Source organism: Gopherus flavomarginatus, chromosome 8 (genome assembly GCF_025201925.1).
Source record: "Gopherus flavomarginatus isolate rGopFla2 chromosome 8, rGopFla2.mat.asm, whole genome shotgun sequence".
Taxonomy (NCBI): Eukaryota; Metazoa; Chordata; order Testudines; family Testudinidae; genus Gopherus; species Gopherus flavomarginatus.
In genome coordinates, this window is record NC_066624.1 from 899146 (window position 1) to 913804 (window position 14659).

Genomic DNA, 14659 nt, shown 5'->3' on the forward strand with positions numbered 1-14659 from the left:
CCATCCACCCCAGCACCCATCGCCCCATCCTCACACATGTATCCCTCCCACATCCACCGCAGCACCCCTCACCTCATCCTCACACATCTACGCCTCCCCCACCCCCCCAGCACCCCTCACCTCATCCTCACACATGTATCCCTCCCCCATCCACCCCAGCACTCATCGCCCCATCCTCACACATGTATCCCTCCCACATCCACCCCAGCACCCCGGGCCCCATCCTCACACATGTATCCCTCCCACATCCACCGCAGCACCCCTCGCCCCATCCTCACACATGTATCCCTCCCCCATCCACCGCAGCACCCATCGCCCCATCCTCACACATGTATCCCTCCCACATCCACCGCAGCACCCCTCACCTCATCCTCACACATCTACGCCTCCCCCACCCCCCCTAGCACCCCTCACCTCATCCTCACACATGTATCCCTCCCCCATCCACCCCAGCACCCATCGCCCCATCCTCACACATGTATCCCCACCCCCATCCACCGCAGCACCCCTCACCTCATCCTCACACATCTACGCCTCCCCCACCCCCCCTAGCACCCCTCACCTCATCCTCACACATGTATCCCTCCCCCATCCACCCCAGCACTCATCGCCCCATCCTCACACATGTATCCCTCCCCTATACACCCCAGCACCCATCGCCCCATCCTCACACATGTATCCCTCCCACATCCACCCCAGCACCCATCGCCCCATCCTCACACATGTATCCCTCCCCCATCCACCGCAGCACCCCTCACCTCATCCTCACACATGTACGCCTCCCCCACCCCCCTAGCACCCTCACCTCATCCTCACACATGTATCCCTCCCCTATACACCCCAGCACCCATCGCCCCATCCTCACACATGTATCCCTCCCCTATACACCCCAGCACCCATCGCCCCATCCTCACACATGTATCCCTCCCCTATACACCCCAGCACCCATCGCCCCATCCTCACACATGTATCCCTCCCCCATCCACCGCAGCACCCATCGCCCCATCCTCACACATGTATCCCTCCCACATCCACCCCAGCACCCCGGGCCCCATCCTCACACATGTATCCCTCCCGCATCCACCGCAGCACCCATCGCCCCATCCTCACACATGTATCCCTCCCCCATCCACCCCAGCACCCATCGCCCCATCCTCACACATGTATCCCTCCCCCATCCACCGCAGCACCCCTCACCTCATCCTCACACATGTACGCCTCCCCCACCCCCCCTAGCACCCCTCACCTCATCCTCACACATGTATCCCTCCCCCATCCACCCCAGCACCCATCGCCCCATCCTCACACATGTATCCCTCCCCTATACACCCCAGCACCCATCGCCCCATCCTCACACATGTATCCCTCCCACATCCACCCCAGCACCCCTCGCCCCATCCTCACACATGTATCCCTACCACCATCCACGCCAGCACCCCTCACCCCATCCTCACACATGTATCCCTCCCCCATCCACCCCAGCACCCATCGCCCCATCCTCACACATGTATTCCTTCCCCATCCACCCCAGCATCACTCACCCCATCCTCACACGTATCCCTCCCCCATCCACCCAGCACCCATCGCCCCATCCTCACACGTATCCCTCCCCATCCACCCCACCACCCATCACCCCATCCTCACACATGTATCCCTCCCCCATCCACCCCAGCACCCATCACCCCATCCTCACACAATTATCCTTCCCCCATCCACCCCAGCACCCATTGCCCCATCTTCACACATTTATCCCTCCCCCATCCACCCCAGCACCCATCACCCCATCCTCACACATATATCCCTCCCCCATCCACCCCAGCACCCTTCGCCCCATCCTCACACATGTATCCCTCCCCCATCCACCCCAGCACCCATCGCCCCATCCTCACACATGTATCCCTCCCCCATCCACCCCAGCACCCATCGCCCCATCCTCACACATGTATCCCTTCCCCATCCACCCCAGCACCCATCGCGCCATCCTCACACATGTATCCCTCCCCTATACACCCCAGCACCCATCGCCCCATCCTCACACATGTATCCCTCCCCCATCCACCCCAGCACCCATCGCCCCATCCTCACACATGTATCCCTCCCCATCCACCCCAGCACCCATCGCCCCATCCTCACACATGTATCCCTCCCACATCCACCCCAGCACCCCTCGCCCCATCCTCACACATGTATCCCCACCCCCATCCACCCCAGCACCCCTCACCCCATCCTCACACATGTATCCCTCCCCCATTCCCCCCAGCACCCCTCGCCCCATCCTCACACATGTATCCCTCCCCCATCCACCCCAGCACCCATCGCCCCATTCTCACACATGTATCCCTCCCCCATCCACCCCAGCACCCCTCGCCCCATCCTCACACATGTATCCCTCCCCCATCCACCCCTGCATCACTCACCCCATCCTCACACGTATCCCTCCCCCATGCACACCAGCACCCTTCACCCCATCCTCACACATGTATCCCTCCCCCATCCACCCCAGCACCCATCGCCCCATCCTCACACATGTATCCCTCCCCCATCCACCCCAGCACCCATCCCCCCATCCTCACACATGTATCCCTCCCCCATCCACCCCAGCACCCATCGCCCCATCCTCACACGTGTATCCCTCCCCCATCTACCCCAGCACCCCTTGCCCCATCCTCACACATGTATCCCTCCCCTATCCACCTCAGCACCCATCGCCCCATCCTCACACATGTATCCCTCCCCCATCTACCCCAGCACCCCTTGCCCAGCACCTCAAGCACTCCCCTCACCCCCATCTGCAAGCATATACCCCTTTCCACATACATGATGCTCCCCTCAGCATTCTTTCAGTGCCCCCCCGCGCCCGTGCCCTTTGCCTCCCCACCAGTCGCCAGGCAGCTCACCAGCGTAAGGCACCTGGCCATGTGGCTGCCGTGCCCTGAACGTTTGCCTGGCTGGGCCTTGCTGCCCCTCGTGCTCCCCACGTTCTGTCCGGGTTGACCAGGGCCCTGCCAAAGCAGCTCTCTGGCTGCTGATTGTGCAGCAGCTTTACAGATAAATTAAAAACAGTCTCATGCAAGCGTTTGTTCCTCTGGGCATTCTGCACCTGCAACCCCGTCTTCCCCCCGACCCAGCCACTCTGCAGCCTCTCCCACGTCCCCTGGCTCTGCCCCAGTGCCCCTCACTCCAATGAGGTTCCTTGCGGAGCTGGGACGCGGGGGGGGTCCCAGGAGTCACTCGCCTGGAGCCGGGGCTTCGCATTCATTCACTTGCCTGCTGGAATTCATTGTGCATCCCTCTGGCTGGGCCTGTTCCCCTGCGTCTGACCTGTGTCCTGCTCTCCTCCTGGGCTGTGCGCAGAGTCTGGGTCCTCTGCTCACTGCTTTGCCATTGGCCCATTGGGAGTGTCACCCAACCACGTATGCCATGGTGAGTGGCCGATGCCCAGCAGGCACTCATGTCACTGCCTACCCTGGGCCGTGAGGAACCGAAGAGCTTCCTGTTCTGGTCACGGCCCACACAGTCAAGTGAGATAAAACCATAAACACACTCTTGTTGGAAGGGCGCAATGACACCTGGCTTTACTGTGCAGCTCGCAGAACACTCCCCCCAGCAGCTCCTGAAAACAGAGAGAGACGAAACAGGCTGCTCTGTAGGCAGGGGCCCAACACCACCCACCTGGTTCTAGGCTGGCTCACTGCAAACTGACACACAGCGTGCAGGCTTCCTTGCCGAGCCCCAGTCTGCCAACTGGCCCAGGAACACCCGGCTTGCGATTCTAACCCCATCCTCAGTACACCACACTGCCATGATGACGGCCCACAGCTGTGCTCAAAGCCCTCACCATCTCCTCTTGCCAGAGGCCCACCCTGTCAGCATCTCCAGCCTAGGCCATCAAGCTGCCTTCCCCCCCTCCCCGGCCCGGTAGCCAGGCCTTTCTGTCTGCGGCTGACTTCACAATAGCCCTGCTGCAGGTCATGTGGGGGGGGGGGGCGCCCTGCAGCCCACCACTGGCCTCAGGTAGCTTGGCCTAGGCACTACGATGTTCATCTGTGTCAAACACGGAGGTGAGGCCCCATGCTGGGCGCTGGCTGGGAGAAGGTGTTGGATGTGCTGCAGCCATCACTGGGAGGCTGGGTCGTGGTGAGGTGAGGGGGCAGGACTCCGGTTAGCTCTACAAGGGGGTAGGCCTGAGTTCTCCGCTGGGGTCTCTCTTGGGCTTCCAGAGCCCCAAAGGATCCACCTCAGCCTTGCAAGCCTGGGCTGCAGGAGCACCGCAGGGCACAGCTTGTCCTGGGCTAAGAGACAGTTCCCAGGTGCCAGCCCACCAAGAGAGCAGATACAGAGCCGCTGGCTGGGCTGGTGTGGCCAAACCATGGGCACTGGGGCATTCCCCATGCTCAGTCTGAGCCCACGGGGAGTTTGGCTGGTGAGCCCTGCACTGGCTAGTGTTGCTGGGCACTGGGAGTCATGCTCTCGCCCCAGCATGTGGATGGGCCTAGCAAGGCGGGGGCAGCAGCCTGCAGATAGCTCCCACCTGCAGCATCATTTCCCCCAGGGCATAGCCCTGAGGCCATGCCCAGCCCTGGGTCAAGCACTGCCTCATCCCTTCCAGAGAACCAGCAGTTTCTGGCTAACACCTGCTGCTCTGTCCTCCTGCTGCTGCACTACCTGAGGAGTAAGGTGGGGCTCCGGAGAACAGGTGAGCACCCCGACCTGCCAGGCCTGCGCCGGGACCCCACCAGAGACCGAGAGCAGGCTGGCAGCACGGCCAGACCTGCAGACCCAATCTAGTGAGCCAGAGCACACGGCTCTGGGCCCATGGCACATGCTGGGGAGGACAGGACAAGAGGGTGCAAGTTGGCTTTGGGTAATGGCAGCGCATACGAGCAGCATCCAGCTGCAGCAGGTGGCCCAGGAGGGAGCCCCCCCGGAGCCACCAGGGGAGAGCTCTGCGCAAGACCCAGGGAGCAGGGCACTGGTGAGCCTAGTCATGTCAGATGCCAAGGGGAGGGCGCCATGCTGGGCAGGACACATGCAGTGGAGCGTGGGGGAGCCATGCAGCAGAGGCACTCAGACACTGTGGGAAGGAGGAGAGGAATACCCTGTCGACAACAGCAGAGTCTAATGGGTCCAGAGGGCTGTGGGTGAGAGGGTCAGGCAGCAGCCCACATGATGCCCTCCCAAGGTGGCACCATCCCCACATCTGAGTGGCCAAGAAGGAGGGGGCTGGGCTTCAAGCCGGAGTGGCACAGAGCTAGAGCCAGGGGCATGAAGCACAAAGTCACTGAGGAGGCAGTTTTGATGAGGGGCTCACCAGTGCCATGGCACTGTGCAGAGGCTGGCTCAGCAGGGGCAGGCCTGGTGGGGCAAAGGCGACAGGACTGACTGCGGGGGTGGGCTAGCAGCAGAGCTGTGAGGCCGGGTGCGAGGGGGAGAGCAGCATGGCTGGACACCAGCTGGGAGTGGGAGGCAGGGGAGCATTCTGCAGCATGCAGGGGAAGGGGAGTCTGGCGGGTGAAGTGCCCCAGTGGGCTGCAGGGCAGCCGGGATTCCCAGGCCCGTAACCCATCTCCGCAGCGCGGTGGGTGCGGGAGCAGGCTTAGCAGAGGGCTTGGCCCTGCCCAGCCTCACAGGACTCTATTTGGAAAGTGAATGCCCCAGCGAGCTCGGCAGCAGGCAGCTCCCGATGTCAGCGCCATGGGCTGTGCCATGGGGAGGATGGGGGGAGCGTTCATTCCCAGGACTTGTGGTGTCTTCCAGAAGCCATTGACCTGTGCGACGAACAGGGCACCCTCAAGCTGCTCTTCCTGGTCAAGCTCCCCAGCGACAGCGCCAGCAAGTTCCTTTCGCCCCGAGGGACCTATTACGTGTGCCGGGTGGAGCGTGGAGCCCCAGGTGCCTTCCCAGGGACGCCCTGCAGCCCCCAGCAGCACAGCCCCTCCCCCTGAAGCCCTAGCACCTCAGCTGGCCAGGGAGGGGGTGGGCAGAGGCTCGGGGGGAGACAATTATCCCTTTAAAAGCACCTCTATGCAAAGCGAGGCTCAGTCTCTGCCCGGGGGGGGGGGGGGCTCCTCATGCCATCTGCCCCACCCCCAATGGCCCAGAGCAGGAATCTGATGCCCACAGCCAGAGGTACTAGCGCTGAGCAGGCTTCACGCCAACATCCTCCCAGCCTCACCCTACCCCCATCGGCCCAGGACTGCCTGCCCTGCCCTGCCAGCCCAGCGCCTGGGCAGAGCACAGACGGCCTCTGCTGCTGCCCTGAGGTGCGAGGCGAGCAGGCAACACCAGCCCATGGCACCTTCTCCACCCGTGACCTGATGCTGAGGATTCCTTCTTGCAGGGACCAAACAGGAAAACGCCTATCGCGCCTTCACCCCAGTCCTCAAGGACCCTGAACCAGAGCTGCTGGGTAGGTGCCGGCTGCTCCCTGCCCCATGCTCAGAGCAGCACACAGAGGCCAAGGCAGGGGAGCTGCAGAAAGGACTTGGCTGCACATCACCCCGGCAGTCGTGAGGCGTGGCAGGATGCAGCCTGGGAGGTGCAGAGCAGGGATGGAGGGAGGTGTAGCACTGGGGCATTATTGGTGAGGATGGCGCTTCTTCCTCAGATGCGCTCACGTGGTGGCCGCTGCTGGAACAGGGTTATCAAAGCCCAGATCTCAGGGAAGGAGCCACAGCCGCTACAGGGTCTGGCAGCGTGCAGGGCTCCCCACAGCAAGCAGCTACCGAGGTGTTACTGATGTCACAGCAATGGGGCCCTGTGCCTGGTCCCTGGTGCCCATTCAGGGCTTTGTCCAGTCCAGGTATAAATGGCCCCTGGCCGGGGCTCCCCCTTTGCCTTGACAGATGCCCCTGCACCAGCACCGGTCTCCACGAGGAAGCATCTCCTGATTTCAAGCCTCTACTTTCCTTGACAGCATCACGCCATTGCTTGGGTACAAGACGTGAGCTCCCAGAACTGCCCACCCCAAACACATGCGGTTTGGGGCCTGCCACTAATTTACAGGCTGCTTTTGAGAATCTGCCTCCACTTCACCTGGGCAACCTGCCCTAGCCACAGTCCCGCTAGCCAGTGCCAGCGCTGCAGGGGTCCGGGGAGGAAGGGGTCTCGCCTGGTCAGAGAGAGTAGGTCCCCTGCGGCCAGAGAGATGCCATTCCTTTGAGCCCCGCCCACCTGTCCCCTGTCTGCAGATGCCTTGCACACACAGTGCGAGTTCCTGGAAAAGAGCCGTCTCAAGCTGCTGAAGGCCCAGGATGGGAAGAAGATCCAGACCATGGAGTCGCTGATTTCCATGGTGCCCTCCCAGATCTCAGTGAGCTCCATGCCCCTGGCCTGCTCTGCTGGCAGCCCACTCCCTGGTTCTGGCAGAGGGGACTTGGCCCTCTCTGCTCTGGTCTCTGGGGAAGTGTGTGTGAGGGGAGGAAGCGGCTCAGGGAGCGCCAGAAAGGAGGGAGTGTCCAGAAGCTCAGAGACTCCCAGAGTCAGGGTGGGGAACAAAAGCCAGGGACACTAGCTTCTCTTTTCCCCTCCCATGCTCCCACCCAGAACTCCTCTAGCCCAAAAGCAGCACCTCAATCCTGCCCAGGGGGCGCAGGACCCTGCTGGCTCCTGCTTTCTTTGAATCCCAGGCTACTGGAAGGGGACCGTGCAGAGCATTCCCTACCCAGCTGCTTCTCTGGGAGGTGGGGGGTTGGGTCAGATTAGGGCTTATGTAGGGTTTGGAGTCCACAGCTCAGTCAGGGGCAGTTCAATCACCCCAGAAACCCTGCAAGCCACACTGGAGAGGTCAGTCACAGGGAGGTTGGACCAGTGTCCTCTTCTGCTGCAGGACACCCCCCGCCCACGTGCTCAAGGCTCCCATCTAGCATCTCTCCCATTCTCCAGGCTGCAGAACATCCTGCGTCTTGCACAGTGGTCAGGGACTGCAGCCCTGAGGGGTGGGGGCAGCCCCAGCACTGCAGACAATACTACTTCCAAATTCACTCCCCATAACCCCACCGGCCTTCTCTGTCCAGGGAAAGCTCACGGGGAGGCCTGGTCAGGGGGCAGCTGGAGCTGCCGACGAAGAGGGTGCCCCACGAAAAGCAGGACCATCCCCCAAAATCAAACCAGAGGCCAGCAAGAAGGAGAAGCATCGCTGAGCCTGAAATAAAAGCGTGGTGGCACTTTCCTTGCAGAGGCTCTGGGATTCACGGAGATTCAGAGGGGCCTGGGGAATCCAGCTCAGTCCTACCTGGCCAGCCTGCCCCAGGCCCTGGGAATCCAGCCTGGCCCATCAGGGTGCCCCCTCCAAGCGCATGCAGGGGGGCCCTCAGGCAGCTCCATGCTGTGCCCTGGGTCCCAGGAGAGCCGCGGCTTTGCACCCACGGCTGAAGGGAGAGGAGCAGCAGTTCGCCACTATTTTCTGTCTGGCCCATTTCACATTTTGAGACAATCCCATATTTTTAAGGCTGATGTCCCCAGGGAGCCTCCTGATTGGAGGTTCTGCGCAGACCAGAGGGGCCCCTAGGCAGCAGCTCAGAACCTCCAAAGGAAGCAGCCAGCCTGGGGAGGGGGTCACTGGGCCAGAGGGCCCGGTCCATATCATCTCTTGGACTTTTGGGCCAGAAGGGACCAGTGTGATCATCTAGTCTGACCTGCACATCGCAGGCCACAGACCTCCCCTACCCACTCCCGTAACAGACCCATAACCTCTGGCTGACTTACTGACGTCAGAGTTAAAAGTTACAGACTCTGCCACTTACACCAGTTCAAACAAGCAAGTGGCCCATGCCACACACTGGAGTGGAAAGTGCAACCCCCCTTCCTCCCTCGAGTCTCTGGGGGGAAATGGTGATCAGCTCGACCCTGGGCATGTGGGTGAGGCCCAGCAGCTGGGAACCTGGGAACGAATTATCTGTCATAACTCAGAGCCCTCCCCATCTAGTGTCTTCTGGCCATTAGAAATACTTGATAGCAATCACCGCTGGCCCTGCACATCCAGGGCCAGTGCAACCATTTAGGTGACCTAGGCGGTTGCCTAGGGCGCTGGGATTTGGGGGGGGCGCCATTTTCTTCGGCAGTGACCGCGGCAGCCGGATCTTTGGCTGGCCTGGTCGCCTCCGGCATTTAGGTGGAGGGAGCTGGGGCTGGGGAGCACGAGGAGGGCCACCTGCAGCAAGTAAGGGAGGGGGCCAGCACGCAGGGGAACTCCCCGCCCCAGCTCACCCCTGCCCCACCTCCTCCCCGAGCACGCTGTGGCCGCTTCACTTCTCCCGCTTCCCAGGCTTGCGGTGCCTAAGCTGATTGGCGCCCCAAGCCTGGGAGGCAGGAAAAGTGAAGCAGCGACGGCGTGCTCGGGATGCTCGTGCTCGTGCGCGGACCAAGGGTGAGCTGGAGCGGGGGCGGGGGGGTGCCTCAGGGGCGGGGGTGGGGAGCTGCTGCAAGGGGGGGCGCCTCAGGGCGGAGCGGAGGAGCTGCCATGGGTGGGGCGTCTCAGGGTGGAGGGGGGGAGCTGCTGTGGGGGGCACCTCAGGATGGGGTGCAGGGGGGGAGGGTGCAAGGTGGAAGTTTCACCTAGGGCGCAAAACATCCTTGCACCGGCCCTGTGCACACCTTCTTCACTGCTCTAGTGCCTTCTGCACACAGGACGCCACAGAGCTCTGCAAAGGGGCTTCCTCACCCTCACTGATGGAGAGCAGGGAACAGTGGCATAGCAGAGCAGAGGTATCGCCCCACAGCCAGCTGAAAATGCAGGGACTGTCTCCAGTCATCACCATGAAATCATTGCATACGAGATGCTGACAGTCTGGCACCGTGTCTGCCTGATGAAGCATTGAGAGGGGCTGTTCCATGCCAGCCAGGAGCAGCCAGTACACAGAATGGAGCACCTGCTGCTAGTGGCTGACTAGCTGGGACTCCTGCCTTCTGCCAGGAGCCTGGCACTCGACCCAGGCACTCCAGGGGTTTCGTGCAATACCTCTGCAGGGTTTCCCTGAGGTGGCTAACATGGGGAAGCTGGCAGGAAACAGGAATCTCAGATGAGCTCCGCTCCCTTCTCCCATCACAAAACTAGACAAGCAGGCAGGCATCCAAATGCTCCCCAGCAGGAAGGTCCAGCCCCTGAGCACTGCCCTTTCTGTCCAGCGCTGAATGCCAGGCCATCTCACAGCCAGGCTGCTGGAAGGCAAGCCTAGCGTTGCTCATCACTCAACAGGCAGGCACATCTGCTGAAGGCACCACCGCTCAGTTTACTGCAGGGAGTCCTCATCATTGACAGAGCTGCAGGGCCCATATCAAACAGGGGGCGGTGCATTAACAGGTGTGTTGTAAACAAGACACGAGAAGTCATTCTTCCGCTTTACTCTGCACTGGTCAGGCCTCAGCTGGAGTATTGTGTCCAGTTCTGGGCACCGCATTTCAAGAAAGATGTGGAAAAATTGGAGAGGGTCCAGAGAAGAGCAACAAGAATGATTAAAGGTCTTGAGAACATGACCTATGAAGGAAGGCTGAAGGAATTGGGTTTGTTTAGTTTGGAAAAGAGAAGACTGAGAGGGGACATGATAGCAGTTTTCAGGTATCTAAAAGGGTGTCATCAGGAGGAGGGAGAAAACTTGTTCACCTTAGCCTCCAATGATAGAACAAGAAGCAATGGGCTTAAACTGCAGCAAGGGAGGTTTAGGTTGGACATTAGGAAAAAGTTCCTAACTGTCAGGGTAGTTAAACACTGGAATAGATTGCCTAGGGAAGTTGTGGAATCTCCATCTCTGGAGATATTTAAGAGTAGGTTAGATAAATGGCCATTAGGGATGGTCTAGACAATATTTGGTCCTGCCATGAGGGCAGGGGACTGGACTCGATGACCTCTCAAGGTCCCTTCCAGTCCTGGAGTCTATGAGTCTATGAGAAAAGGGAAGGTGCACAGATGAGGCATAGTCAGTGCCAGAGGTGCATCAGGCAGTGGGATTCCCCCCAAGACCTGCCATAGCCCGGAGGGTGCCCCTAACCTCCCCCGCCCCCAAGCCTTCAGGTCCCCCAGCCCAGGAAACATGGACAAGGGAAGACAGGTAAGTGCATGGAGGAGTCTGCAAGCAGAGTTCTGCTCCCACTGCCCAGAGATGGAACCAAAGCCCAGGGCCACCAGAACCCTGCTTGTAAAGGTCACTGTCTCTCTGCTCCCCACCTTCCCCCATTCTTACCCTGTGGCTTCTCACACTTCCCCCAGAACCCCAACCTCTCACCCCAGGCTGCAGTACCTGGCCCAGGCAGCACAGATGGATGAGCGTCTTCAATGGCCATGGGAGAAATACAAGGGGGCACTGAAAGATTAGCAGTGGCCACTGCCTCAGGAGGGAGGAATGAGGAGCAGGCTAGAGCCAGGAGATCAGCAAGTTAGACATGAGCCTGTCATGGGATACTGCTGCAAGACACACAGGCCTCCTCCATCACACAGGGAGGGGACACTGCTCAGCAGCTGGTGCAACCACACATGGTGCAACAGATCTGCAAAGAGGGGGCCACAACTCCCATCTGCCCCTCCCCATGCCAGGTAAGGGGAAAGGGCCTTACCCAGGAGGTGCAAGGCTGTTTGGGAGTGGGAACTGCAGGGCAGCAGGGAGCTGGAGAGAAGCTGCACCTCAAACAGGAGCAGGTTTGTGTGGGTGTGATGGGAGAGCAGGGAGCCAGTGCAGAGGGGCCCCAATGAGAAATGCTAATGGAGCCTGACTTGGCAGCTGACATGCAAATTTGCTTGACTAGAGGCTGGGCTGGAGAGGACATCCCAGGCACTAGCCCTGAAGAGCACGGGACTGCCCCAGAGACCCTCACTAAGCCCCTGTGCCTAGGGGATCTGCAGCCTTCCCTTTCCTGCCAGCCCTAGTAAAAACCTGTCCCTTAGCAACATGTCTGATGGTTACTGGAACCCACCAGGCACCGACACTGCTTGCCTCTGAGAACAGTACCCAGGCAACTACTGGCTAGGCAGGCCACACGTCCAGCATTAAACTGGACCATCCTCTTTGAGAGCTTTGTCCCCTGTCCAGTACTGGGACAAACTGAACGTGAGTTTGTCTGGTATTGGACAGGGGACACTGGTCCATCCCCTCGGACTCTTAACCCTCCCCCTTCCCCCAGTGCAGTGTGACCTCGCACGCACTGTCACATTGGCAGGGGGGGCCCACGCTGTTCCTAGAAGTACCAGAATGTGTGAGTGGCCACCATACTACTGGCACGCTGGGGCCTGGGGTATCCCCAATAGGCACACTAGAATAGGAGGGCACTTGTGGGCACCTCCTTCCCAGAAAGATAGTGACACGCTGGTGAGAGCTTAGACAAAAGCCACAGACACGTTTAGGAGCCTAGAAGGAGCAATTTATGGGGCAAGAATTAAATCTGTCAAGTTCAGCTAAGCAACAGCCCAAGGGGCAGGAGAACAGTCTGCAAACACTGGAGAGGGCAGGTTTGTCTGGGCATCCCAAGGGGCTGTAGCGAGCCGGCCGGGGATGGAATTCCAAGGGAAAAGCAGACTGCATGACAGAGCCAACTTTCCAACAGCCAGATGCACCAGGCTGGGAAATCGTCTCCCAGTACTAGAGTGGACAAACCACAGCAAACAGCACTGCCCATGCATTGGCCTGGGGGTGGCAAGGATGAGCTCCAATGGCCTCCCCAGCTCCAGCTCACCTACAGGTGCCCCTGGCAAGGAGGGAGGCTTTGGGATCCATTTCACTTTCACAGCTCCCAGGGAAGAACGAGGATGTCAAGTGCCTCCATTTCCACAGAAACAGGTACCAAGGCACTCTAGATTATTGGCTATTCCACAGCAAGAAGCCTGAGCAGCCGCTGACCCAGGCCTGGCTCAGGCAGAAGCCCAGCCTCACTGTCTGCATTGCTGCCAAGCGAAAGCCTAGTGAACACTAGACCTTTTTCCTTAAGATCCCCCACTGTGGCTTGCCCCGGCACGAGCGATGGTGAGGGCCTCATGCAGAGGGGGTGCCAGCAGTCCCGGGCGCTCGAAGCAGGGTTAGATGGCCTGGTGGTTAAGGCGCCAGCAGCCTGGGGGTGAGGGCGCTACTCCGGGCGCGATGGGCCGGGGGGTCAGGGTGCTACTCTGGGCGCGATGGGCCGGGGGGTGAGTGCGTGACAGGCCGGGGGGTCAGGGCGTTACTTCGGGCGCGACGTGAGGGCGCTACTCTGGCCATGACGGGTGAGGGCGTGAGGGGGCTACTCCAGCCATGACGGGCCCTCAGGAAGCTAGGGCAGCTTCCCCATGGACAAGATTTTAAAAGAGGGGCTGGCCTAAGAAGAGAGGGGGAGTACGTCAGTGTAGGGCTTTGATTGGCTGTTGCTATTCACTGGTCATAAGGTGCATTTATCTGAGACCAGTCAGGTGCTTCCTGGGAGCCCTCTTCCTACTGCAGAAAAGAGCCCAGCAGCAGGAGGCAGGTACCCTGGTTACATCACCCTGGCTTCTGCACCCAGTGACTGGAAGTTAGCTAATATAACGCTGTGATGTTATTGATATAAACTGGAACCATACAGAACATGGTTTGCAACCAAGGTCCTGTAGTGGCACCAAATCTTATGTAAAGGGGGTCATATAAGGTGTCTAAGACCAGGTTATGTGTTACTGGTTATGATTATGCTGTCTGTATGTCTGCATCATTTTGTAGCTGAAGTTATGAGTATTGGCTGTATGCTGTCTGTATTTCAAATTGGTGCTGTAGTTCTGCAAAAAATCCCAGATGAGCTGGTGTTAGCTCTGCCTAGCCTGCTGGATGGCCCATTAAGGACCATCAGCTACACAACTGACCCATTGAGAGGAGGCAGATACGCCTTGTGACTCAGCAGGGTGTGCAGAAACTGGCCCATGTGACTGCAGACTCCATTATGCTGTAATTTTCCACAGTAAGAACAAAGAGGTTCTTACACCTGGAAGAGCCTATATAAGGCTGATGCCTCATCTCCATTTTGTCTTCAGTCCTGCTTCCTACCTCTGGAGGGTCTTTGCTACAAACTGAAGCTCTACACAAGAGACTGATGACCCATCCCAGCGGGGGATGTTCCAGAGACTTGATTTGAACCTGCAGTTTATTCCATCACTGCTACAAGCCTGAACTAAGAACTCTGCCATTACGGTATGTAATTGATTCCATTTAACCAATTCTAGCTCTCATCTCTACCTTTTTCCCTTCATGAATAAACCTTTAGATTTTAGATTTTAAAGGATAGGCAACAGCGTGATTTTTGGGTAAGATCTGATGTGTATATTGACCTGGGTCCGGGGCTTGGTCCTTTGGGATCGAGAGAACCTTTTTTCTTTTATTGGGGTGTTGGTCTTCATAACCATTCATCCCTAGGACGGGTGGCACTGGTGGTGATACTGGGAGACTGGAGTGTCTAAGGAAATTGCTTGTGTGACTTGTGGTTAGCCAGTGGGGTGAAACCGAAGTCATTTTTGTCTGGCTGGTTTGGTTTGCCTTAGAGGTGGAGAAACCCCAGCCTTGGACTGTAATTGCCCTGTTTAAGCAATTGGTCCTGAACTGGCACTCTCAGTTGGGTCCCGCCAGAACCACATCGTCACACACGCCAATATTTAAAAAGGGCTCTAGAGGTGATCCCGGCACCGGGCAAATTAGTTGAAACAATAGTAAAGAATAAAATTGTCAGACACATGGAAGAA

At 59.1% G+C, this 14659-nt stretch overlaps 1 protein-coding gene across 1 annotated transcript; it reads left to right on the forward strand.

Annotated features, from left to right (window-relative positions):
* The first annotated feature begins 3768 nt into the window (after positions 1-3768).
* Positions 3769-8176, forward strand: C8HXorf65 (chromosome 8 CXorf65 homolog). Its single transcript, XM_050965002.1, has 5 exons — positions 3769-4696; positions 5758-5892; positions 6341-6409; positions 7191-7312; positions 8016-8176. Exons 1-5 carry the CDS (start codon positions 4570-4572, stop codon positions 8139-8141), a joined length of 579 nt encoding a protein of 192 aa, XP_050820959.1. The 5' UTR covers positions 3769-4569; the 3' UTR covers positions 8142-8176.
* The last annotated feature ends 6483 nt before the right edge of the window (positions 8177-14659 follow it).